At 36.3% G+C, this 26,683-nt stretch overlaps 2 protein-coding genes across 2 annotated transcripts in view; one reads left to right on the forward strand and one right to left on the reverse strand.

Annotated features, from left to right (window-relative positions):
• LOC107755835 (leucine-zipper-like transcriptional regulator 1) overlaps nucleotides 1–2,920 on the reverse strand; it is a 12,270-nt gene extending 9,350 nt beyond the window's left edge. The window contains exons 1-8 of the mRNA XM_016572764.1: nucleotides 2,382–2,920; nucleotides 2,223–2,285; nucleotides 2,084–2,140; nucleotides 1,915–1,994; nucleotides 1,731–1,839; nucleotides 1,550–1,630; nucleotides 1,341–1,398; nucleotides 306–445 (exon numbers count right to left, since the gene is read on the reverse strand). Of these exons, the coding sequence (XP_016428250.1) occupies nucleotides 306–445; nucleotides 1,341–1,398; nucleotides 1,550–1,630; nucleotides 1,731–1,839; nucleotides 1,915–1,994; nucleotides 2,084–2,140; nucleotides 2,223–2,285; nucleotides 2,382–2,551 (758 nt within the window). The 5' untranslated portion in view covers nucleotides 2,552–2,920. The remainder of the gene's footprint in view (nucleotides 1–305; nucleotides 446–1,340; nucleotides 1,399–1,549; nucleotides 1,631–1,730; nucleotides 1,840–1,914; nucleotides 1,995–2,083; nucleotides 2,141–2,222; nucleotides 2,286–2,381) is intronic.
• A 239-nt stretch (nucleotides 2,921–3,159) lies between these two features.
• The window catches only part of pole (polymerase (DNA directed), epsilon), a 31,213-nt gene continuing 7,689 nt past the window's right edge, over nucleotides 3,160–26,683 (forward strand). The window contains exons 1-36 of the mRNA XM_016572729.1: nucleotides 3,160–3,589; nucleotides 4,338–4,473; nucleotides 4,574–4,654; nucleotides 5,020–5,064; nucleotides 5,150–5,242; nucleotides 5,727–5,881; nucleotides 6,069–6,213; nucleotides 6,298–6,378; nucleotides 6,629–6,736; nucleotides 6,878–6,988; nucleotides 7,217–7,302; nucleotides 7,462–7,581; nucleotides 7,722–7,854; nucleotides 8,384–8,497; nucleotides 8,661–8,873; nucleotides 8,972–9,079; nucleotides 9,229–9,357; nucleotides 9,511–9,613; nucleotides 9,973–10,119; nucleotides 11,162–11,307; nucleotides 11,525–11,673; nucleotides 11,820–11,912; nucleotides 12,016–12,160; nucleotides 13,683–13,840; nucleotides 19,580–19,775; nucleotides 19,947–20,161; nucleotides 20,939–21,041; nucleotides 21,127–21,207; nucleotides 21,589–21,711; nucleotides 22,065–22,208; nucleotides 22,862–23,002; nucleotides 23,195–23,348; nucleotides 23,481–23,587; nucleotides 24,464–24,640; nucleotides 24,729–24,952; nucleotides 25,818–26,038. Of these exons, the coding sequence (XP_016428215.1) occupies nucleotides 3,528–3,589; nucleotides 4,338–4,473; nucleotides 4,574–4,654; nucleotides 5,020–5,064; nucleotides 5,150–5,242; nucleotides 5,727–5,881; nucleotides 6,069–6,213; nucleotides 6,298–6,378; nucleotides 6,629–6,736; nucleotides 6,878–6,988; nucleotides 7,217–7,302; nucleotides 7,462–7,581; nucleotides 7,722–7,854; nucleotides 8,384–8,497; nucleotides 8,661–8,873; nucleotides 8,972–9,079; nucleotides 9,229–9,357; nucleotides 9,511–9,613; nucleotides 9,973–10,119; nucleotides 11,162–11,307; nucleotides 11,525–11,673; nucleotides 11,820–11,912; nucleotides 12,016–12,160; nucleotides 13,683–13,840; nucleotides 19,580–19,775; nucleotides 19,947–20,161; nucleotides 20,939–21,041; nucleotides 21,127–21,207; nucleotides 21,589–21,711; nucleotides 22,065–22,208; nucleotides 22,862–23,002; nucleotides 23,195–23,348; nucleotides 23,481–23,587; nucleotides 24,464–24,640; nucleotides 24,729–24,952; nucleotides 25,818–26,038 (4,747 nt within the window). The 5' untranslated portion in view covers nucleotides 3,160–3,527. The remainder of the gene's footprint in view (nucleotides 3,590–4,337; nucleotides 4,474–4,573; nucleotides 4,655–5,019; nucleotides 5,065–5,149; nucleotides 5,243–5,726; nucleotides 5,882–6,068; nucleotides 6,214–6,297; nucleotides 6,379–6,628; nucleotides 6,737–6,877; nucleotides 6,989–7,216; nucleotides 7,303–7,461; nucleotides 7,582–7,721; nucleotides 7,855–8,383; nucleotides 8,498–8,660; nucleotides 8,874–8,971; nucleotides 9,080–9,228; nucleotides 9,358–9,510; nucleotides 9,614–9,972; nucleotides 10,120–11,161; nucleotides 11,308–11,524; nucleotides 11,674–11,819; nucleotides 11,913–12,015; nucleotides 12,161–13,682; nucleotides 13,841–19,579; nucleotides 19,776–19,946; nucleotides 20,162–20,938; nucleotides 21,042–21,126; nucleotides 21,208–21,588; nucleotides 21,712–22,064; nucleotides 22,209–22,861; nucleotides 23,003–23,194; nucleotides 23,349–23,480; nucleotides 23,588–24,463; nucleotides 24,641–24,728; nucleotides 24,953–25,817; nucleotides 26,039–26,683) is intronic.

Genomic DNA, 26,683 nt, shown 5'->3' on the forward strand with positions numbered 1-26,683 from the left:
TTAAAATTTGTATGCAATTTACATATTAAGACTACTGTTGGAAATGGCAAATGTAAATTATATAATTTAATTTTCATTTTACTTTTGCACCAAACTTTGCACGTATGGGTAATGGAAAATGTAAATTTAAATACAGAAATACAATGCCATTTTGAATATTGCGTTGCCATTTTGAATATTGCATTGCCATTTTGCATATTGCATTTTAAATTGAATTTCGCTACCTATATGCTTCCATAAATAAAAACTTGTGTGCATATTACACATAAAATGACATTAATCAAGGTCTTCTTTGCCGTGCTCACATGTGGCCTTTGAATTCAAACTGAAAGAGGTTGTTAGTGATCTTGGCTCCACTTTGGCCGGAGAAAACAAACATCTTATCCTGACATACAGCTACTGGGAAGTTACAACAGGAAGGTGGGATTTCACCACTTTGTTCAATCTAAAGGAAACAAAGAAAGCAGTAAATCAGAAACAATCCAACATGGTATATGTTTACTGGCAGGGAATTGTGTATTTGATCAACTTTAAGGTGAACACAAATCCTTAAGTAAAAGTTTAAAATCAAATAACACAGCCCTGCATCTTGAAAAGTAAATAATTGTGTTGATTTGCAAAAAAAAAAAATATATATCAGAATCAGAAGAGCTTTATTACCAAGTATGTTTACACACACAAGGAATTTGACTTGACGACAGGAGCTTCCAGTGTAGAAGAAAGTACAAACATAGTGCAGACATACATGATAGTGCAGACATACATAGGAATAACACAGTAGGGATGTAATATAACACTAATATAATAAAAAAAAGAAAAATTGAATAATGTACTATATACAGAAATAGAAGTATAGGAAAAAATGTAATTGTTTAGATAAATGTACATATATGTTTATTAGTGTGCAGATATGTTATTTACAAAGTGTGCAGTTTAATATAAATATACTATGTTAGTTGTGATGGACGATGTATAATTATGAAAGATTAATTGTTCAGACTGAATATAGCTTGTGGGAAAAAACTGTTCTTGTGCCTGACTGTGAATATATTTACATATATATGTAAATATATATGTTCAAATACTGCAGTTAATGTCAAATATCTTGACAAAATCCATCATTTTATGTTGCTGTTTGGATGTTGACACCTACAGATTTAGCAGAAAACATCTGGGTCATGTTTGCATTTTCTTCTGTTACTGGAATTAATTCAGGATTAGCCATAAAATTATGTCTTCAGAATTATTCATCATTCACACATGTGAAAATTGGTGTAATAACGGCGGTGTAATAATTAGACAATCCTGTTTTTGAATTAAACTTATGCAAATATAGTCACCTCTTCCCAGTATGCCTGCTCACGATCCTGAAGACTGATGGTCCACATGTCATTTAGCCTGTTGGAAACAAAAAAAGGATTCATACATATATTGACAGAGTAACATTTCAAAAATCCCTTAGTTTTATGTTGGAATAGATTTGTTAATGTTACAACATATTTATATTTGCCATTCAAAGCTGTGTATAAAGATACACTAATACACTTGCCTGGCATTTCCATCATATCCAGCAAAAATCCAGAGTTTGTCGTTATAGACCGTGGCTCCATGAGCCGATCTGGCAACCAGACTGGAACATAAAATACAAAAAAACAAAATTGTGTGTCAGACAGACTATAACACAATTATGAGGATTACAGAAAATAAGAGTAATGATCAATATGATTTACCGTCCCTCCACCTTCCATTCTGTCCACTGCCCGGTGGCAAACTTGTACTCAAATAGATCATTTTTGTTTTTCAAGTTAGAGTTTGAATAGATGTCTCCAGTGTAGCCACCTAAAATACAAGCAAGAAAACATTACACACACAGGAAAGGAAAACATGACATTAAATGGCACACTGAAAACCTACCAAACACAAACATGCTGCTTCCATACACAACAGCAGAGTGGTGGTATCTTGGTGCTGGTGGGGTGCCAGTAGTAAACGCCCTATTTAAGGACATAAATATATAGATATAAGAGGCTACATAAAAGCATATTTAAGCACATCCACCTTGCGATTGTCATTCAACACTCACCGACACCATGAGCAGTCCTTCACATCAAACCGCAACAGGTCATTAAGCATGTTCTTGCTGAAAGAAACGATCACCCATATGAGATTCATCTGTACGTTTTGGAGTGTAAGGAAGTAAGTAAGGAAAAACAAATAGTCACCCATTGTCTCCTCCAAAGACGTAGATGGCATCTCTGTATGCCACAACAGTGTGTTTGCTACGCCTTCAAGAAACAAAACCCAATATACACAGTTTTTATAGCTGAAAACAAAACATCTACCTAAAGATGAAGAACAACTGTTATGAATAAAAAGTGTACCTTGCACCCACAAACTCATCACATGGTGGCAGCCTCCTCCAGCGGTGGACGGTCTCAAAAGGCCCGAAGTTGAGTGTCAAATACTCAACACTGTCAGAGCAGCTGTGGTCAAAATCAACACTGGGAGCCACTTTGGATTTACAAGACATGGCTCCAGGAAACCATGACATTCAATTCACATCTAACAAGGTTTAGTCCAGCCGAAGGATCACGTTTAGGACGAAAAAAATCTAATTTTTTTGCAAGTTGTCTGAATGTATGATCCGTTCCAGGCTCATCTGAATCATGTTGTCTGAAAGATTATGATTGTTTACAATCTTACCTTCAGTCTGACTGACGTTAACCTAGCTATAACTGTTTCTGATCATGTGCCACGGTGTAATAATCTAAAAGCATAATAGAAATCGTAATATGAAAAGAACATAAAATATTAAACTTCAACGCGTCGATAGAAAGAAATAATATTATGAAATACATATAAATAAAATTTGCAGCTCTTCTAGCTTTTGTGATCCAAACGTCAAGGGAGGAGACGAGACTACCTGACATGCGCAAATTCGCGGCTTTGATTGGAGGAGAGCACACTAGACGTCATCGACAACATAAAACCACATAGAATTAATTACACATATTTTTATTTATTACAATTGATGTCATTTTATAACCAAAACTTCGTTTTTTTTTCATTCTTAGATGGACTAAAAAAATAAATAAATAAAAGTAGTAAATATAGAGCATACGTGATGTCGTACGCGTGAGGTTCCATTTTCATTGGTTGAAATTATGAGGGGCGGGAGCACAGCAGGAAGGTGACTGGAGCTCGCGGCAACGACACAAAACGCGCCAAATTTCTTTGGCGGCGGTACAGTATGAACAACGGAAATATATATTTGCAATAATATTCTATATAACAGTGACACCGCGAATTGTATGTAAATGCTTAAGGAGATATGACGTTTTATCGTTGTTGGTAGGACATTAGTGATATGCGAGCAGCTGAAAATTCATAAACTCGCGCTGAAAGTGTGTGAAGGCAGGTGACCGGTCGAGTTGTGTGCAGTGAAGCTGTTATCTAACTAACTAACTAACGTTAGTTCTTCTTCTGTATTTAGTGACTGATTTGAGTCTTGAAGATACTTGTCAGTTATGGTTTTACAAAACAGTGGGCGATATAAAGCAGACCGAGGTGGAGATCAGGACAACCAGCAGTAAGTTCATAATATTGACATATTTCAGACTAACGTTATATAGTTTAGTGTTCATTTATTGTAAAAGCAAATTAATTAATACTTTGTGATATATCTTGGTTATAAATTAAATCTATATGTGGTACGGTTTGGAAGAGCAGACGCTGTTTGGGTTGTTGACAAATGAACATATTTCTCTAACATACACATTTCAGGATAAATCTATATAACTATGTATATTATAGCCAGATAAATGGTCAAAATTGTTTGTCAACATTTTTAATAGCGTTTTTTTGCAGTTAAATTGTCCTAATGTTATTTTATTTATATATTTCCAAATTAATTTTAGTTTTTTTTTTAATTTTGTTATGTGCTTTTGTCATTTTTATTGGTTAAAAAAACATTTCAAAATAGTTTTCATAAATTTTTATTTTCAGTTAGTAATTTTAGTACTTGCCAAAGAAACATTTAAAAATGTATTTAATGATTAAAATAATCTAATAATTTATCTCATATTTAATTTTTTTTTTATTTCAATGAGCAACAAAAATGTTTTTAGTATAGTATAGTAGTATAGTATAGTTTTAATTAACAATAATCATTTGTGTATAACAAATTGTTTTTTAGTACAAATCCATGCAATGTGCTCAATTAATACAATTCATAAAAACTGAATGTAAGATGATTCTGCAAGAATTAAAGAAAATAATTTAGCAGCATTTACAGTTGTTAAAATGGCTGTTGCAGTAAATTTTCTGTTGCTTTTTAGGGATGATGCATCAGCTTTGTCCGCTGTCAAGCGGCTGGAGCGCAGTCAGTTCACTGATGGGATGGATGAGCGCTTTGGGTTTGAACGGATGAAGGAGACTGGGGAGAAAACGGGATGGCTGATCAACATGCACCCGGTAAGAATGAATGTCAGACAGTCAACACAGTGACATTTTACTGATTATCTTGCCAACTGTCATGAAGGTTTTAAACATTGCATAATGTATTTCTTCTCAGACTGAGATTCTGGATGATGACAAGCGGATGATCAGTGCTGTGGACTATTACTTTATACAGGAGGATGGAAGCAGATTCAAGGTGTAATATTACAGCAGTTTGCAAATAAAAATATTTATTTCAAACTAGGGCTGCACGATAAATCGCATGCGATATTTAACGCGCAGCTTATCAGTAAAGCCGGTTCTGTAATCAGCGGTAAATCTCCATCACGTGTGTGCTTTCACATTGAGCAGCATTTACTACACAGAGCCGTTGTTCACTGACGAGCTGCGCAAAACCATGTTCATATTCGCGCGATTTTTTGAGTTACTGAGTTCCAAACTTTTGAACGGTTGTGTATTTTATCCTGAATCACATTGACAGAGCAGGATAAAGAATATCTTATGTTGACAGAGATCCTGATGTTGTAAATTTCATCTTTTTGTGTACGTGTCCCCTCACAGGTTGCTCTTCCCTATAAGCCGTATTTCTACATAGCCACTAAAAAGGTGAGTTTAAAGCTTATGCACTGAATGAAAGCACTTTGGGTTGGATTGATTGAATGATCAATCCAAATTTTTGTGTTTTCTAAAGAACTGTGAAAGAGAGGTTATCTCCTTCCTGTCAAAGAAGTTCCAGGGAAAAGTGGCGAAGCTTGAAGTTGTCCCAAAGGAAGATTTAGATCTGGTAAGTAAAGTTCTATTATACATTAGGTAAACAATTCTACTCGTTTGTTTGCGTGATTGATGTCAATATATAAGTTCAATATGAACCATAATCTCTTTATTAGTGCTTACCTTTAATTTTGTTAATTTATTGATCCTTTCTGTTTTTACTGTATAACCGAGAGATGCCCAAAGCAGGGCCAATTGGCCCATGATGATCTTTGATTTGGTCTGCCATGTCATATCACAAAAGAGGCAAAAAATAAATAAAAAATAGAAGAAGAAAAAAACCATTCCACTGGAGCATATCTCATTTCTAATTTATACTTTTGTTTTATTTTTGCATTGTACTAGAGAATATGACTAAGTTTAATTTATATATATTTAATATTGTTGGATATAATGCAACATTTGGCCCACATTGGATTTCTGACACTTCTTAGTAAAAAGTGTGGGCACCTCTGCTCTATAATGTCAATCATTTTATTGCTTTGTGTCCTTTAAAGCCTAATCACCTGGTGGGCCTGAAGAGGAATTACATCAAACTGTCTTTTAACACGGTGGACGACCTTGTTAAAGTGAAAAGGGAGATCTCACCTGCTGTCCGCAAGAACAGAGAGCGAGAGAAGTCCAATGACGCCTATACCAGCATGTTGTCCAGGTATTCACACTTTGGCACTTTTAAAAAAGCAAAAGTTTAAAAAAATTTTTTTGAAAATAAGTTAAACTTTAAGGGGAAAAAAACCCTCAAGAAATTCACTTGTAAGACCTTCCATAGTGCACTTGACAATGATCACTATTGTTATTTGGTACTATAAATAGAATAATGCCTTTTTTGTGTGTTACAGTGCTTTGGTTGGTGGGAGCGTGGTGACGGAGGATGAGGATGGCACATCGAAGAAAATGACTGAGCAGCTTGACAACATCATAGACATGCGGGAATATGACGTGCCTTATCATGTCCGCGTTTCTATTGACCTGAAGATTCATGTGGTAAAAAAACAGGCTACATGACTGATTATAAGGTGTGTTTAATGTTCAAATGAGACCTTGATTGTCCGCTCTGTTTTCTGACAGGCTCACTGGTACAATGTGCGGTACAGAGGAAGTGCCTATCCTCCTGAGATTGTGCGCAGGGATGATCTTGTGGAAAGACCTGTAAGAATCAACAAATCAAAAGCAAATTTAAAGAATGTAGATGCCTGAAAGTTTTGTTTTAGATGGTCTCTGGTTATTAAGATTGTTTTGATAATGTCATTCAGCTTTATGCACTGTAGGGGTGTAACGGTACACAAATATGACAGTTCGGTACGTACCTTGGTTTTAACGTCACGGTTCGGTATGATTTACTGAGGATTCTGCATGAATTATTAAGAATCATTGAAGTATTTTTCTCTGTTTGTCTAAGGATCCGGTAGTGTTGGCGTTCGATATTGAGACCACTAAACTCCCTCTGAAGTTTCCTGATGCTGAAACAGACCAGATCATGATGATATCGTACATGATAGATGGGCAGGTAATGTCTTTTGCATTCTTACCTGTCGGATTGTTCAGTCATAACATAACCGTTTTATTCATGCTGTGCTTAAATTTAGTCTTTGATGGGTTTAATACTTAACATGGTTTGTAATATACTTTTGTGTACTTTTTTCCACAGGGCTTCCTCATCACAAACAGAGAAATAGTCTCTGAGGACATTGAGGACTTTGAGTTCACCCCAAAACCTGAATACGAGGGCCCCTTCACTGTATTTAATGAACCTGATGAGGTGAGGATGAACAGTTTATGATATGCATTGTTTACAAGACTGTTATTGAGTGCCACAGTTGGTATTGTCAAAATTGTCAGACATATTTTCTGTAGTTTGGTAAATATTGTCCCTCCTTATTTTTGACCTTTTCTGTCTGCTTGCAGGCCTCTCTCATTCAGAGATGGTTTGAACACATCCATGAGATTGTCAAAATTGTTATTTTTGACCTTTTCTGTCTGCTTGCAGGCCTCTCTCATTCAGAGATGGTTTGAACACATCCATGAGACCAAGCCGAACATTTTTGTCACTTACAATGGAGATTTCTTTGACTGGTGGGACATGATTTGTGTTAGACTGATATTATATCACATAAAAACTTGCTGCTTCCCTATAATGTTTTATGTTATTATATGGCATTTACTTGTGTTGACGATTTTGTTTTTTTACCAATAGCATGTGCCCATGGTTTATTTGTGTCTCTGTGTCCTCAGGCCATTTATAGAGACCAGAGCGGCCCAACTTGGCCTAAGTATGCATCGGGAGATCGGCTTCCAGAAGGACAATCAGGGGGAATATAAAGCCAGCCAGGCTATTCACATGGACTGTCTCAGGTTAGAGCTGCTGAAATGTTTTCTGAAAGCAGACTGAAAGAAAATTACCCACTAAATTTACTTGTTTGGTATATGCATGACTTTATATTAGTAAATATTATAGTGTCTTTTTCTCTCTCTCTCTCTCTCTCTTTATTAAGGTGGGTAAAGAGAGACAGTTACCTGCCTGTAGGAAGTCATAACCTCAAGGCTGCAGCGAAAGCTAAGTTAGGCTATGACCCTGTAGAGCTGGACCCAGAGGAGATGTGTCGTATGGCTACTGAAGAACCACAGGTGCCCTTCCTTTTATCTCCAGCTCCCAACTTTCACACTTACTAATATGAATGACTGTTCGCTTACACCATAAACATGTAATCAGCATACTGTATTTCAGAGATTTATGAATTTAGCAATTTTAGAAAGCTATCAGGCAAAATATGAATTCATTTCAACACTGTTCTTAATGTGTAACACCATTTCCTAACTGGGCATGATGTGACACACCGTCCATACTATGTTAATATAAGTTTGTGTCCTTACCAGCAACAGTTGCAGAAGGACATTTAGCTGGTCAGTTATAATTTTTAATGTATTGTGCGTTCAGTAATAGAATCTCATTGGTCTAAAATCTTTCTTACTATAGCTTTATATTAAACATTAAATATGTTCTGATTGGCTTATGATTTTGTCAATTTGCACTTCATTCATTCATTCTTATTGTTTTTTTTATATTAATTTTTTTATATATATATATTTCATTCCTTTATTAAATATTCAGTACAGTGCTCACTTTTGCTTGATGTGCTGTATTGTTGTTTTTCAGACTCTGGCCACCTATTCAGTGTCTGACGCTGTGGCCACATACTACCTTTACATGAAATATGTTCATCCCTTCATTTTTGCCCTCTGCACCATAATTCCTATGGAACCCGATGAGGTCTGTATTCACTAAATCTATTATTCACTATTTTTATTGTATTCATAGTGTATTCATTATTTTTGTTGTTACTACGCTGTGATGAATCAAAGCTGTAGATGTAATAGTTTTTAACATCATGGTGTTGCTTTATATGTGTGTCAACACACAAATGTGTAAACAGGTTTTGCGAAAAGGCTCCGGTACCCTGTGCGAAGCCTTGCTGATGGTTCAGGCCTTCCATGTCAACATTGTTTTCCCAAACAAGCAGGAGCAGGTCTTTAACAAACTCACAGATGATGGTCATGTACTTGATTCTGAGACTTATGTTGGTGGCCACGTCGAGGCTCTAGAGTCCGGTGTGTTTCGCAGTGATATCCCCTGCCGCTTTAAAATGGTAACTAGGAGTCCATTTTTAACCAAAGCGCACTGTTCTGAGTTGCTTTATTTGTGCTGTATCTGCATAATTACTTATAATTAATCTTGTTCTGACAGAATCCAGCAGCCTTTGACTTCTTGCTTCAGAGGGTGGAACGCACTCTTCGTCATGCAATTGAGGAAGAGGAGAAGATTCCCCTTGAGCAGGTCACCAACTTTAATGAGGTCAGTCGGAGTCATGTGTTTAATGTTCAGTATGACAATCTGTGCCTTTAGACATTTGAGACATGATGCCTATTTTAAGAATTAATATTAGCATTCATACATGTATCTGAGTTATTCTCCAGTTGTTACGTGAATCTTACTTGTTTCAGGTGTGTGATGAGATCAAGAGGAAGCTGATCTCTCTGAAGGAAGTTCCCAATAGAATTGAGTGTCCTCTTATTTACCATCTGGATGTGGGGGCCATGTACCCCAACATCATCCTCACCAACAGACTACAGGTACAGTACAGTTCTCATCTTGGATAGGTTGTACAGGAATTGATTTAATTGTAATGACATTACTAGACAAATTCTAGTTTGTCCCGTTTAGCTGTATATAAATCAAATAAGACAAATCATCTCTTTCTCTCCATCTGTTTTTTCTTCTTCTAGCCCTATGCCATGGTGGATGAGGCGACCTGTGCCGCCTGTGATTTTAATAAACCTGGTGCAAACTGTCAGCGCAGGATGACTTGGCAGTGGAGAGGAGAGATCAGTGAGTGATTTGAACATCTTACATCTTTGAGGAGAGGTTAATTTTTAAAAAATAAATTAATATTTTTATTCAGCACAGATGCATTAAATTGATCAAAAGTCACAGTAAAGACATTTGTTACAACAGATTTCTAATAATTTCTAATAATTTCAAATAAATGTTGTTCAAATAAATGTTCTTTTGAACTTTCTATTCATTTGCACACAAATATTAAGCAGCACAACTGTTTTCAACATTGGTAGCATATTAGAATGATTGTCATTGACACTGAAAGTAAATGAAAAGTAAAATGTTGTTTATAAACCATTGTAAACATAATTATTATTAAATGTTAATATAGTTTTTGTTTTTCCTCCTAGTGCCTGCCAGTAGAAGTGAGTTTCATCGCATTCAGCAACAATTGGAGTCAGAGAAGTTTCCCCCTCTCTTTCCTAATGGTCCACCTCGTGCTTTCCATGAGCTCAACAGAGAAGAGCAGGCCCGGCATGAGAAGAAGCGGTTGGGAGGTCAGTATCCACCTGCTGGGAACTTGGTTTTGTTTATTTGTGTGACTATTGTCATAGACCAAGATGAGCTTTAATTATACTCCGGGAACCGGAGCTGATCGCGGCCACTCTAATCAATGCTTGTGTTTATACCGGCCAGCCACGGCATGTTTCTGAAGCGGCTCTCTGCGCTGCTTGGCTAAAATAGTCTTTTTTGAGTTGTCACAGCGTGGAGGACGGAACAAAACCTCGTCGGATCCGTAAGGGGTAATGGTAATACGCTGATCGTGGGCTGCTTTTAAATTAACATTTTTTTAATAAAACAAAATATCTTCTTTGGCCATATTAGCCTACTCAATAGCATTAACACAGGCTTTTACTTCATGATCAAACTATTCCGTTTTGTTCTTTCAGTAGTTTAAATGTTTCTATTTCTTTTTCCCTCTTCAGTCTTATATTGGACGGTATTAAACCTGCGTATGCGTTACATTAGACTTCTCCATGTTGGAGTTTAAATGTTTCTATTTATTTTGTCCTCTCTCTAACATTGGACAATGTTAAATTAAACCTAATGAACTTCATCAAACTACTCCAATTAGTTCTTTTAGGAGTTTAAATGTTTTTTTTTATTATTATTAATTTTGTCCTGCTCAGACTTGTGTTGGACAATGTTTAAGTTACATCAGACTTCTCAATTTTAGGAGATTAAATGTTTATTTTGTCCTCCACAGTTTACTATTGGATAATGTTTAAATAAACCTTGTGGGTTGCATCAGACTGCTCCATTTTGTTTGTATTTATTTTTGTCTTATATTAAGTATCCTGATATACATAATGTTATGCATAAACCCCATTTGAAAGGCATATTAAAATGTTCACTGTATAAAGAATAATTTTTGTGATGATTTATATAACATTATTACATATGTTATATAAAGCTTGAAGCATCAGAAATGGCATTGGTATTGACCGATCACCATGACAAGAAATCGGTACTCTGTATCGGCTGCAAAAATCCTGATCGGAGCATCCCTAATTATTACATTTGTATTTGTTTTCTTAGACTACTGTAGAAAAGCCTATAAGAAGGTTCACCTGACCAGACTGGAGGAGAGAGTCACTACCATTTGCCAGAGAGAGAACTCCTTTTATGTTGACACGGTTCGAGCCTTCAGAGACCGTCGATACGAGTTCAAAGGACTCCACAAGGTACTGCATTCAGACCTAAATCATGTTTATTTGTTTATTATTTTATGAATGTTACAGTCTGTCTAAATAGCACTTCAAACTCTTCTATTTCAAAAGGATATGTTTTTCTAGGATATATCCTCTTTTAATGTGATAGTTCAGTGTGCTCGGCTATGCAGGAAGGAATCATTCATATATCTCCTTTTAAATGTTTTGTCTGTTCCTATAATCTGTCCAGGTGTGGAAGAAGAAGCTGTCTACAGCGCAGGATAACGGGGACGCAGCGGAGGTGAAGAGCTGCAAGAACATGGAGATTCTCTATGAGTCTCTGCAGCTGGCGCACAAGTGCATCCTCAACTCCTTCTATGGATATGTCATGAGAAAAGGGTATTGAACCATTGTTTTTGAGGCGCTTTTATTGCCCCGTTCTAGAGCAGATATACCTGAGGAGCTTCTTGTCTTCTGTAGTTGCTGAGATTGCTCTTTGTTTCTTAATTCCTGTTTTACATGATGTTTCATATTATGTTTCACAGAGCACGCTGGTACTCAATGGAGATGGCAGGGATTGTCTGTTTCACCGGTGCCAACATTATCACACAGGCCAGAGAACTCATTGAGCAGATCGGGTCAGACTCTTACACCAAACCCATAAACACTGTCAGAGTTGTGGTTATGTGATTAATTTATTGTAAAGGATTGATTAATTGAATTTATCCTCTTCTCCTTTAGGAGGCCTCTGGAGTTGGACACTGATGGTATCTGGTGTGTTCTTCCCAACACCTTTCCTGAGAACTTTGTCATAAAATCCACCAATGAAAAGAAGCCAGAGGTGACCATCAGTTATCCAGGAGCCATGCTGAATATCATGGTCAAGGTAATTTATCTTGCTTCTCTTTTGACCAGTAAACCACATTATTGACATTATAGTTAATTATATGTTAATTATATATTAAAGGGGACATCAGATGCAAAATTCACTTTTACATTGTGTTTGCATATAAATGCGTCTTAGCAGTGTGTAGACACAACCACCCTACAATGATAAAAATCCATACACTCCTTTTTTTTTTTTTTATCCCCAAAAAACCTTAACAGTCTCAATTATCAAGCCGTTTTGATTTTCTGAGCAGTATGATATCATGCTGCTCAGGCCCCGCCTGCGACCACTGACAGACTGTCCGGTATTAGCATATTTCCGCCCTCACCCAGTTGTACTCTGTCTGCCATTTTCTCCACGCTCGAGCAGCTGTAGCGACAACAATGCCTCGTAAGCAATGCAGGTGTTTTGTAGTTGGATGTTAAAAGCAGAGGTGGACGACGTACACAAATCAAGTACTTGAGTAAAAGTACTGATCCGTATAATAAAATATTACTCCAGTAAAAGTACTCAGTTTTCAATTTTACTCGAGTAAAAGTACAAAAGTACTTGATTTTTTATGTACTTAAGTAAAAAGTACCGATTAAGTGATCAAAACTAGTTAAGTGGTCTAAATGTATTTGTCTGTATTTATATATTCTGTGGAAGGTGTAGGATCAAGAAATGTTCGTCCAATCAAAACGCTCGGTCCGAGCGATTTAATATGCTTTCCTACCTGCTTGTCAACGTATGTATTAGCATACCTCTGCGCACCCAGTTCGCGCAGACAGGATACGATCATTTGAATCAGTGAGTTGTCGACTCGAGAACAGCTGCAATCGGTTCATTCTAATTCGTGAATGAATCGTTTGGTGCGATTTGCGAACCGATTTAACGGGTTCATTGAAAAGAATCAGTTCGTTCATGAATCAGACTTCTGCGTCTCAGAGCACGTGATATATTATTAGGAGTAACGATAAGTTTTATGCAATGTAGTGAAGTAAAAAGTACAATCTTATGCTTTGGAATGTAGTAAAATAAAAGTTACTCAAAGTACAGATACTTGAAAAATGTACTTAAGTACAGTAACAAAATATAACTACTTCGTTACTGTCCACCACTGGTTAAAAGTGAACATAAGTCTTCATTTTCTCCCAACATCAGAGCCACTGAGGATGCAGTGGATTAGTTTTGTTTCTGATGGTAATGCGCCAGATTACACAAAAAACAAGAGAGGAGTGGGGTGAGCAGTTGCTCATTATCATTTAAAGAGACATGTACCAAAACGGGTCTCTGTGAGCAGAGCTGTTTTTGACAAGGTAAAAAGGGTGTTGTTTTATATGACAATTGAGAAATTTAAACTAAAGTATGTTGCAGACATTTCATGAACACCCTAAAGAATCATACCAACTTATGGAAAATAGGCATCTGATGTCCCCTTTAAAAAGGAAAAGCTCTTCAAAATGATGGTTAAAAGGGAACATCTAATGATAATATGAAATGATCCCCTTTTTATCATTTTTGTCACTTGAATGTGTAGGAGGGCTTCACGAATCATCAGTATCAAGAGCTGGTGGACCCAGCATCTCTAACATATGAGACCAGAGCTGAAAACAGCATCTTCTTTGAAGTTGATGGGCCATACTTGGCTATGATCCTGCCTGCCTCCAAAGAAGAAGGAAAAAAACTAAAAAAGAGGTAAAGAACCACATCAAATCTACACTAAATCTTCCTGTTCATTATCACACTTTTAAAAGGACTAGAAATACTTTGTCTGTGGACATTGTCGTATTACAGTAAGTAGTCAACCAAAATGCCTATTACCACCACCGCAAGGCCCCGGTGTTAAATAAAACCCAGTCACATGTGAAACTCGTTGCGAAATCACCACCAGGTGGCACAAAGGGACAGTTGACACCATCGCTCAATAAAGCTGGAATTGTGACTTTCACTTGTAAATAAAGATAAAAAATAATGTAATAATTCAGTGGTAATATCAAGTTATTCATCATATAGCCTAAATGTTTAATGTTCCAGCTATTTGATCACTGTCACAGTGAAATACGGTGATGGCAGTGCTTGAGATGTGCTTGCTTTTCACTGTACTGTACCAGCCAGTATTTTATTGAATGTTTAGGTCACATTTAAAGAGGTGTGCATTATGCCATAAAAAAAAAAAGAGAAAAGGTGGATTATTGTTAACAGGAAGGTTATGAGTGATATAGGCATAGGTCTAACATATTTTGGCACCACTGTCACATTGATATCATAGTAAAACTTACATTTAATAATTTGCTGATGCATTTTAGCAGGTCAAGCATGCTTATTCGTTATCTGTCCTTTTTTTTAAACATTAATTCCCGTATACAGAGCCCTGTTCATGACATGCCGAAAATTATGTCCATGAATTAAGAAATTGTTGATCACTTTTTATTAAGTTGTTCCTTTGTATTAAAATGTGTTTAATTAATTAAACCATGTTTTAAATTATTATTATTATTATTTGCCTTATACATACATTTTGCTTGTTTATTCTTTTTTTAGGCTTTTTAAAAAATATATAAATTGATTAATATAGGTGTGTGTGTTCGTGTTCTGCAGTTCTAGAACACACTGCTTATATTACACAATTTTTTTACTTCTAAAGTTCTAAAGTGTATGTCCATTTTACACTGAGCAACAAATATTAGGCTGTCCAGCAGTTTCTGCATTCAGTCCAGTCTAGTCGAAGGGGGTTGGGGTTTGGGGCAGTTCAGTAGCTTCATCGTGGGGGTGGAAATAGAAAGGTGTGAATCGCCACTCTTTCATACGGAGAGTGTCTGATGCTGCTGAGTGTTTCAAACTCATAGAGCAGGTTTAGAGAGAGCGACAGAAACTTTTGTTCTTAATTTGTTATTCTGCTTTGTACTATTTTCATTTTGCACTGTTTTAATTGTAAGTGGTAAGGCTGTGTATTGCCAACAAAGTCACGATACGATACGTATCCCGATACAGAGGCCACGATACGGGACCGCACTAATTTTCAGCTCAGCAGAATTTAGTATAACAGCTGTTTATTAAACACTGCATACTGTAGGGCCATTGCTAACTATAGGCAGAGGAGGCAGTTGACCTCTGCATTATGAACGGCCTGCTGTACCACAGTATTACAATATAGGTAATGGCATAGGTTTCATGTTAACATTGGGCACTCCCCACCAGGTACAATATTCTGATTGTTTGCATCTTATTTTTAAGCCCATAAATAATAATGTACTTGTTCTAATATATATTGTAATGTACTCATTCTATTATATTAATAAAATCACCTTACATTGCTGTTAGGTTATCAATGCACAAATTAACACACTCTCTACAATTAAAAAAAAAAATTAGAAGAGTTCTAAACTAACGCGCTGTCTTCACTGTATCTAACGCACACACGCTCAAGGCTGATTTATACTCGACGCGTCCGCAAGTTCGCTTAATGTTCCAGCTATTTGATCACTGTCACAGTGAAATACGGTGATGGCAGTGCTTGAGATGTGCTTACTTTTCACTGTACTGTACCAGCCAGTATTTTATTGAATGTTTAGGTCACATTTAAAGAGGTGTGCATTATGCCATAAAAAAAAAAAGAGAAAAGGTGGATTATTGTTAACAGGAAGGTTATGAGTGATATAGGCATAGGTCTAACATATTTTGGCACCACTGTCACATTGATATCATAGTAAAACTTACATTTAATAATTTGCTGATGCATTTTAGCAGGTCAAGCATGCTTATTCGTTATCTGTCCTTTTTTTTAAACATTAATTCCCGTATACAGAGCCCTGTTCATGACATGCCGAAAATTATGTCCATGAATTAAGAAATTGTTGATCACTTTTTATTAAGTTGTTCCTTTGTATTAAAATGTGTTTAATTAATTAAACCATGTTTTAAATTATTATTATTATTATTTGCCTTATACATACATTTTGCTTGTTTATTCTTTTTTTAGGCTTTTTAAAAAATATATAAATTGATTAATATAGGTGTGTGTGTTCGTGTTCTGCAGTTCTAGAACACACTGCTTATATTACACAATTTTTTTACTTCTAAAGTTCTAAAGTGTATGTCCATTTTACACTGAGCAACAAATATTAGGCTGTCCAGCAGTTTCTGCATTCAGTCCAGTCTAGTCGAAGGGGGTTGGGGTTTGGGGCAGTTCAGTAGCTTCATCGTGGGGGTGGAAATAGAAAGGTGTGAATCGCCACTCTTTCATACGGAGAGTGTCTGATGCTGCTGAGTGTTTCAAACTCATAGAGCAGGTTTAGAGAGAGCGACAGAAACTTTTGTTCTTAATTTGTTATTCTGCTTTGTACTATTTTCATTTTGCACTGTTTTAATTGTAAGTGGTAAGGCTGTGTATTGCCAACAAAGTCACGATACGATACGTATCCCGATACAGAGGCCACGATACGGGACCGCACTAATTTTCAGCTCAGCAGAATTTAGTATAACAGCTGTTTATTAAACACTGCATACTGTAGGGCCATTGCTAACTATAGGCAGAGCAGGCAGTTGACCTCTGCATTATGAACGGCCTGCTGTACCACAGTATTACAATATAGGTAATGGCATAGGTTTCATGTTAACATTGGGCACTCCCCACCAGGTACAATATTCTGATTGTTTGCATCTTATTTTTAAGCCCATAAATAATAATGTACTTGTTCTAATATATATTGTAATGTACTCATTCTATTATATTAATAAAATCACCTTGCATTGCTGGTAGGTTATCATTGCACAAATTAACACTCTCTCCGTTTAAAAAAGTAAAAACAAAAATTTGAATTTGCAAAATTGAAAAAATTTCTTAACTAATGCGCTGTCTTCACTGTAGCTCACGAGCACACATTCAGTCACTCAAACAGATCACACTGTGCACGCACACAGACATTCAGCAACACAGAAACTTTAGCGCTGCCCCACAATTTCATCAATAAAAGAGCTTCACCGCTGAAGAGCTAATTATCTTTCTCAGCAAATATTTGTAACATCGTTTCTGAAGCAATTAAAGCCACCGCTTCACTGTTAATAGAGAAACGTGGCAAAAACGGAGTCAATTCTTAAATACACCGTCTCTCTCTCGCTCGTAAATGAACACTTGATGAATTACACTTTTCTGAGAATAGAATATCGAAGTGGAGATCGCTAAACTGCAATCTTACCTGTGTTTTCAGAAAGCCAGCACTTTTATCCACAGCGGAGAGAGTGCGCGAGCACATGGTTGCCAGGTTGACAAAAATAAGTAACACTTATCAGTAGGGCTGCACGATAAATCGAAATGGAATCGAGATCGCGATTAATGCGACTGAAATGGTCGCACTGTCGAGCCCTGCTGTACCTTGTATTCAAATAAAGCGTGGTCCAACTGCTGCGCACGTGCTGCGATATCGATACTGAAACAGCTGTATCTATACCCGTATCGTCAAATGCCTGTGACGATACATCGTCGTATCAATGTATCGAACACAGCCCTAGTAAGTGGTAACGCTGCAGTTCTTTTGGCAATACAAGTGTAAAAATATATTGCAGTAAAAATAATGCTGTATTCATGTTACATCAAATTGCGCAGGGAACATATGCAAAGCTGTAATAAAACTGTCCAGAGACTTCATGTAATCAGTTTTAGTTTCAGTATTCTTCTTAAAAATGTATTAATATTATATTTAAAAAAACAATACTATATAGTTATTATTTTTTTGTTTTAATAGTCAACCTCAGCCTACTGAAGCTACTTATTACATGAGATTATTATTAAAACAAATATATAGATTTAACTGATATATTATTTGCATTAGGGGAGCAGCATTGCCACATTAATAAAGAGATAAATGTATTTCTATAATCATTATAGGGAAAAAATGTTTAGAGGCCATTAGGGTTGTGACGGTGAGGAAATTTTCCCACCGGTTAATCGACGTGTGACAACACCGGTAATACCGGTATCACCAGGGGGGCGTTTCCTCTTTTCCTCGCTTTCCTTCGCTTTCAAATAGCTTGTAAAAGTGGCGTGCGCATTTTACTTTCACTTTCAAATACCGGCAATTCGGCATAAAGCAATTGTTCGTTTTTAGTTTCGTTTCGAAACTAAATCATCCGCCTTCGTCTTGTCTGTCTCACCTCACTCTTCTTGTCAGTCAGCTCGACTCACTCTCCTCACTGGATAAATGAAATCTGATCTGTGATGCGGCTGTCGTTCGGCACGCTGCATTGAGTCTGTTTTTAATTGTAGTGTCTGTTCTTTTACTGAACTAAATGATTTTTATTACTATAAAAAATCTAAACGACGGTGGGGGTCGGTGCTGCGGTGGGCAAGTGACGTAACCGGTGTTGCGGCTTAATAACGGTATCACCGTCGGCACCGTATATCGCGGCAAGCCTAGAGGACGTTTTATTAATCCGTCCCTTCTTTTCAGTTTCATTGATTTAGCTAAACTGTGGCCTGGTTTTATTTATGTTTCTTGTTTTAGTTAAATAATGGGAACTAAATTATACAGTGCTCACGTTCCTACTAAAATAAAGGAAGGAATTAATAAAAACTATTTTTTAATTTGTGGACAGATATCTTTTCCCCACATCATGTCCTCTGTCAAAATAAAGGACAGCTAACAAATAACAAAGTATGTGTGTGACATGCCAAAATGCATGCCGTTTTATTAAACTAATTTTAAATTGTAAATCTAAAAAGAAAAAAATGTTTCTTGACAAATATTTTGTAATGTGAGAATATTGACATTTAGCATATAAATCCATGTATTGAACAAGCTACCACTTTCACTGCTACGATGCAAAGTAAACAACCTTTTCTTTAAGGTAACATAATATATGTTTCATATTATATAAATAATACTGCACACCTGTTAAATGTGTAAAAATCTAAATTGTGATTTAGCACTGTGTAGCTTAGGGTAAACATGAGCAGAGGCTCACAGGCTTGATATTTATCCTGCTTGAAGTCGAAGCAAACGCACACAACTTCATAAGTAAATTTGCTTCTGTGAATATTAATTATTTTAACTAGTGTTTTTCTTTGGTTTTCCGCTGACTGCATCCATCATATGTAACCCATCGGCAAGGCAAAGCTGACTTCTATTGGTGAAAATGCGCTTTGAAGCTTTCGCTTGATAACTTTGCTTGATAAAGCGTCTCTCAGCGGTAAAAAGTTGCAGATACATTTTGCAGATGCGGCGGCAGCGATAAAAAGCTCGTTCTGGTTGAGTACCATCTGTATATGGACATATCTGACCTGTAACTGTAGGCACTAGTAGATATAAACTACTGTTGCTTTGGAAAAAGCCTCAAATAAAGGGCAAATTAGGTTCCATTCAGGAAACATCTATTTCATTCATAGTTTTTGTTCGTTACTTTGTTTCTAAGCTCGGTTCGTATCTTCTCTATCTTCAGGTATGCCGTGTTTAACGAGGACGGGTCGCTGGCTGAGCTGAAGGGCTTTGAGGTGAAGAGGAGAGGAGAACTTCAACTCATTAAGATCTTCCAGTCTTCTGTGTTTGAGGCCTTCCTAAAAGGCACAGCTCTAGAAGAGGTTTATGCCTCTGTGGCTAAAGTGGCTGACTACTGGCTTGATGTGCTCTATAGCAAGGTATAGACAAATGTTACAACATCTTGTATGGGTTTAAGTGGAATTATAATCTGAATAATTGCTCACCTTGGATGTTATTTTACATAATATTTACAGCTGTGTTTATTATTTTAACAAGGCAAAGCTGAATGGGAGTGTTACTGAGTGTTGTTCTTGTCTTTTGTGTTCAAGGCTGCTAACATGCCAGATGCCGAGTTGTTTGAGCTGATTTCCGAAAACCGTTCCATGTCCCGTAAACTGGAAGATTATGGAGAACAGAAGTCCACCTCCATCAGCACAGCCAAGCGTCTTGCCGAATTCCTTGGAGATCAGATGGTGAAGGATGCCGGCCTCAGCTGTCGCTATGTCATATCTCGCAAACCGGAGGGCTCGCCAGTCACTGAAAGGTGAGAACACGGGAATTGACCTGATTGGAAAACATTTATTTTTCTACTAACTCATTTCCTGAAGTCTCATTTAGAATGTCTTTTCCTGTTTCCCCCTTTCTGTTCATCAAATAATCCTGAAAAAAATCTTAAGCAGCTCAACTGATTTTAACATTGATAATAAGAAATATTTCTTGAAGCAAATTCAGCATATTAGAATGATTCAGCTTTGCCATCACAAGAATAAATGACATTTTAAAATATATTTCAGTATAAAACAGTTATTTTAAATTGTAATTAGGGCTGGGATGATAAATCGATGCATCTCGAATCGAGAAATGATTCTGCATCGATTCTGAGATTTTCCGAAGGCATCGCGATTCTCTCTTGAATCGATTCTGAGTTTAGTTTTTAACAGCAGATGGCACTGCGTGCTTTAGAAATAGCCGTATTCTGCTTGCTTCCAGTTCCTTACACACGCACCATTTAAACCTAAAATAATCATTCATAAAGTTCGAAAAGGTTGAAGCGAATTACAAGGATGTTCACAGTGGGCTGTGTTTACATTAATCTCGCATCTAGCCTAGAGCGCCATCTGCTGTTAAAAACTAAGCTCAGAATCGGTTCGAAAGAGAATCGCGATGCATTCCGAAAATCTCAGAATCGATCCACGAAACGCGATGCATCGATTTATTGTCCCAGCCCTAATTGTAATAATAATTCACAAAATTACTGTATTTTATCATGTACATACAATTAAATATAAATTATATTAATTACTTTTTCTTCCTCACACAGGGCGATCCCTCTGGCAATTTTTCAGGCTGAAGAGAGTGTTAAAAAGCATTTTCTACGCAAGTGGCTGAAGATGCCCAGTCTCTATGATCTTGATATTAGATCTGTGAGTTTATTTTGGGAATGTTGTAATCTTTATTGTTATTATGTTTACTATTTTTCATATCTGGTCTGTTCCTTTCCCATGTAAGATTCTGGACTGGGGTTACTACATTGAGCGGTTGGGCAGTGCCATACAGAAGATCATCACTATCCCTGCAGCTCTACAGCAGGTAAATAAACCTCCACTCATTTAAACACCTGTGAGTCCTTGTTCTAACCAGCTGAATCAAGCACTAAATCTTATCTCTCCATTTTAGTCCTTATCTTTAAATTTTAGTCCTAACCAGGACCAAAACAGGCAACATTTTGTTGGTTTCTGTTTCTGTTGCGCTGAGTTGCCCTGCCAACTCTGAAGTCTCATTGGAGCAGAATTCCACTCTACAAAACAGTACATGAATCATGCAGTGTTCTGATTGTCTGATTTTAAGTGTGGAGAGAAAAAATAGTGTTTATTATATTTAGCTGTATTTGAATTTGAATTTATTTCTTCTTGTGTTTAGTTCCGGTTACTAAGTTTAGTTCCAGTTAAAACGGTTACTATTTTTGTTCAGGTGAAAAATCCAGTACCCCGAGTACGGCATCCAGACTGGCTGCATAAGAAGCTTCTGGAAAAGAATGATATCTACAAGCAGAAGAAGATCAGTGAGCTCTTTACCAGTGAGGGAAAGAGACAGGTAGAACCTTGCTATGTATACTGTTAGGCGAAGCCCCACCCACGAACCTTGCCCCCTACTGTCCTCTTTTTGGAAAACTAAAATATGGCCACCCTAACTTATTATGTTGAAAATTTTTGCTGCTTAATATGTTTATGCAAAGTGCAAAAGAACAGCATTTATTTGAAATAGAAATCTTTTGTAACAATGTAAAAGTCTTTACTGTCACATTTTGTCACATAATGTCTTGCTGAATAAGTTTTTTTTTTCTCTCTCAAAAAATTGTAGTGTATCTGAACTATGAAACATGACAGCAGTTTTGTGTTTTGTAGTACTATCAATGCATGATGTGTTTCGCTATCCACTTCCTCCAGATTGCAGAGACCAATCACCCGGGTCTTTATAAGCTGTGGGCGGTCATTGGCAGTGACCTGCACTGCATGAAACTCAACATCCCACGAGTGTTTTATGTCAATCAGAAAGTGCCCAAGCAAGAAGAGGGATCTAATTGCAAAAAGGTCTGCTTATAACCTTTTCACCACCAATTCTGTGCATGATCTATGTGATGAGCATTCTTGACTATAAGTTAATTTTGTGCTATCCCATTCAGCTGGTTAAAAATTTAAGCCAATATGTAAGGGAAAATATATTATCATCTTACTTGTAGATTAGCTTAAATCATCCTTTAGGACAAACAGTCCATTATAATGTAGAAATCTGCCTAGCAACAACATTGACTTACATTTATTAACAATAAAAATTAATAATATAATTGCTGATTTAATTAGTATTTATTATAATAATAATAAACAATTATAGCCATAATACCATTTATACACAATTAAAAAAAAAAGTTTTATTATTGATAATTATTAATATATAACAAAAGCAATAATAATTTATTTTATTTTAACTTTTTTGTATTTTATATTAAATTGCATGTTGCTGTTATTATAGTTATTGTTGTTAATATATTATAATATATTCTATTTTTATATTAATAATAATAATATTATATTAATTATATATTATGTTATATCAATAATTTCTATTAATAATAATCTGAAATTTTAAGTTAATTGCATTCCCTTATTTTGATCAGAATCAAGTGTTTCAACAAGTTTTTAATTGAGTTTGGGACAAATTTCATTTTGATCCATTTAAATGACAGGTGAACCGGATACTTCCACGCTCTGGTGTGGTGTACTACCTGTACCAGTATGCAGTTCCTGAGGACATGTACCAGGAACACATCAATGAGATCAATGCTGACCTCTCAGCTCCTGATATTGAGGGTGTCTATGAGACACAGGTAAGGGCCTTTCTATGAATGTCGTGGTGTCTTTATTTTGATAGTAATCCTGGAATATTCTAAATACGGTATTCTACAAATAGAGATTTCCAGAGCGGGTTTCTGCTCTGCTGTCCATTGTCCTTATTTTGTAGTATCAAGAGAGGTCATTTACCTGTGTCTGTCTCTTGCCCTTTCCATGTGACCCTCTAGGTTCCGTTGCTGTTCCGGGCTCTGGTCCAGCTGGGTTGCATGTGTATGGTCAATAAACAGGTGGTCAGAGACCTGGCTGGCAGAGAGGCTGATTCCTTCGACCTGGAGCACCTAGAGATGAGATCCCTGGCCCAGTTCAGCTACCTCGAGCCAGGTGACGTAAACAGATGTTTAGTAATTGGTTACAACATTCATGCATACACTGTAGCAATGCTTACGCATCTGTATGGTGGCTGATGTGCTTGAAGGTGTTGGGGTTAAATATTGTATGTTTTATGTGTTACAGGCTGTGTAAGGCACATCTACCTGTACCATCACAGTCAAGGCCATAAGGCTCTCTTTGGCCTCTTCATACCATCCCAACGCAAAGCCAGCATCTTTGTTCTTGACACGGTAAGCTCTACAATTTAGCTTGAAACATATGTGAGCTCAAAACTCAACAACAAAGAATAGGAAACAAATCAAAATAAACAAAAAGATGACCCCAAGAGTGATAAAACATAAATGAACAGGGAATAACTGATGAAATGGGGGAAATGGACAAATGCTTCTGGTAAGGGGCGTTATTAGACAAGAGTAATAGTTTACTAGCCTACCGACAGATTATATTATAGAAATGTCAGCCAAGCTAAATGGTCAGCTCAATAACTAGTTGGTAATTGAGAAGTTATGGCTATGCAGTTTGGATGAAAATATAGGGCTGCACAATTTGGCTAAAACAGTTTGTGATTACATATCAATATGACTAGAAAATAATTAATATTCTACTTCTCTTACTTAGCGTTATTATAATGATAATAACGATAAGCAAGAGAAGTAGAATATTTATTATTTAACAGATTTCAATCTAAATTCTATTACTAAATGATATATGTATAAAAGTTTTTCACTGTAAAATAAAAAATGAGTAAGAAAAGTTATTTTACAGTAACTGTAAACTTACAAAGCAAATATTTACAGCTGCCTTAATTTCTTCATTTTCAAACGTTAAACCATAGAGTTGCCTAATGCACATTATAAGCAACCCAAACTCAGTACAGATGCACAGATGAGTATGGAGCATCCTTTACTGCGAACCGAGCTGCTGTAAAAGAAGATAATCTGAAACATGCACCATGGTTATTTGATTAAATCGTGGCCTTTGTTATATGATAATTGCACTTGAACTTTTTCTGTTTTGATTTTCTTAATTATGCAAGACTTTACGAGGAATACACAGTGCAAAGATGATGATAGAATTGACCCTACTGAAATTTACACCGAATGTAGGTACGCAGTAATCAGATGCCAAACCTTAGCTCGTTGTACGGAGCAGAGCGCACAGCACTCTTGGAGAAGACCACAGAGGAGCTTCTGCCACCTGAGAAACATTTGTTTGAAGTGCGTGCTGAAAACGACGTCAAAGCCATCTACCGCGCACTGCAGCGCATTCTCCTCAACTACAAGGTACGGTCTCAATTTATTTAAAGCATAATAAAGTTGACATCACAGTTGAGCAGATGAATAACAGCTGTGCTCCTTATCATGTGTGCAGGAGGAGCGGCGCGGTCCGACCCTGATTGCCGTTCAGTCTAACTGGGAGCTGCGCCGTCTGGCAGCTGGCATGACTGTACTAGAGGAATTCCCGGTGGTGCCGGTTCATGTTATTGATGAGATAAGCTACAGTGTACTGGACTGGCAACGGCACGGAGCTCGCCGCATGATAAAACACTACCTGAACCTGGACAGCTGCCTCTCACAGGCTTTTGATATGGCCAGGTACATCACACACTTTTATCACTGTCATACTTCATACAGGTTTTATCTTGATTTGACTATGAAGATTTATTTAATTAGAATGGAAAACTGTCTTTATTTGGGTACACTAAAAATTGCACTGAAGTCAGTTTGAAATCTGAATTTGTTTTTGTAGTTGGTGTGACCATTTTCTCTCGTCTCGTTCCCCTTGGCCATTTAAACTGGCCTTTTTTGCTACTGTGCCTTTAAGATTTTATTCATAAAGACACTGGAATAGCAGTATTTCCTCCTTATATATCATCATTGTAAGTAGGTGGGCCACATTTCTGAACCCCAAACAAGCATTGTTGACTTAATGTGGCTGGTCTTTTTGGACAGAGAATGAGATATGAACATAACGCTATATATTTATAATGCATTATCATTCAAGAATTTGGGGTTATTAAGGTTTTTTTAATGCTTTTGAAAGAAGTCTCTTATGCTGACCAAGGCTGCATTATTTGATCAAAAATCTGTAAAAACTGTCAAATTCTGAAATATAATTACAACTTAAAACAATTCTTTCTAAAACATTTATTTTCTATTTTAATTTATTTTTGTAATGTAAATGTTATTAATTTTCTGTCAAAGTGGATGTATCAAATGTTTTTGTGAAAACCATGATACATTTTTTTTTTCAGTATCCTTGGATGAATAGAAAGTTCAGAAGAACAGCAAAAAAAAAAAAAAAAATATATATATATATATATATATATATTCAAATCAAAGAACATTTGATTTTTTTTCATGCATTTACCCCTTTAAACCCTTAGAAAGTCAAAATCAGAGAGCATGCTAGGAGAAGCTGACTTCAGACTTCTGTAATGTAATGTCCTTTCCTCTGCAGGTATTATCACCTGCCTGTGGGAAATCTGCCTCAGGACATTTCTATATTTGGATCAGATCTATTTCTTGCACGTCATCTGAGAAAGCACAACCACTTATTGTGGCTGTCACCTACGGCACGGCCGGACCACGGGGGGAAAGAGGCTGATGACAGCAGACTGGTGATGGAGAGTGATGAGAGAGGCTCCATGGACATCAATAGCCATGGCTGCTACTCCACAGGTAAGCAAATTCAGTCCGATGCACTGAGACGCAGGATCTGACACAGACTAAGAGAACAACAGATATTAAAGACACCGCAAGAATATTGTATTTGTAGCAGATGATTACAGTGTAGCCTATATATCCACTGGTTGTTATTGTTTTATCTCTGATTTGTGAAATAATAATACCTACATTAGCATAAGGCTACAACAATAATAAACATAATATGCATTATAAATATTGTATTAATAAAAAGCACCACCAGTGTTATTTTAGTTTAATTGAGATACCATTATAGTTTTTTTTTTAATGGTTTGAATTAGTTTTTTTTTTTTTTTTCCTGTTTTCATTTTTATTTTTGTTAAAGTTTTAATAATTTTGTTTAATATTTTTTGTCTTTTTTAATAGTTTTTGTTTGTCATTTTAGTACATAATTTAAAATATAGGAAAATGAGAAATGTTTCCTTGCAGCTAGCTGAAATAAAATAGGTTTAATTTCTTTTTAGTAATAATTTCAGTTAACATTTATTCTTTATAAAGCAACAAAAAAATATGGTTTTACTTAACAACAATAACAAGTTAATAATAATCACTGATACCATTATATTTATGTAAATTTTTGTGATATAAGTGGTCACAAATTTATTATTTATTTATTTATTT

Source organism: Sinocyclocheilus rhinocerous, unplaced genomic scaffold (genome assembly GCF_001515625.1).
Source record: "Sinocyclocheilus rhinocerous isolate Xijiao unplaced genomic scaffold, SAMN03320098_v1.1 scaffold352, whole genome shotgun sequence".
In the NCBI taxonomy this organism is placed as follows: Eukaryota; Metazoa; Chordata; class Actinopteri; order Cypriniformes; family Cyprinidae; genus Sinocyclocheilus; species Sinocyclocheilus rhinocerous.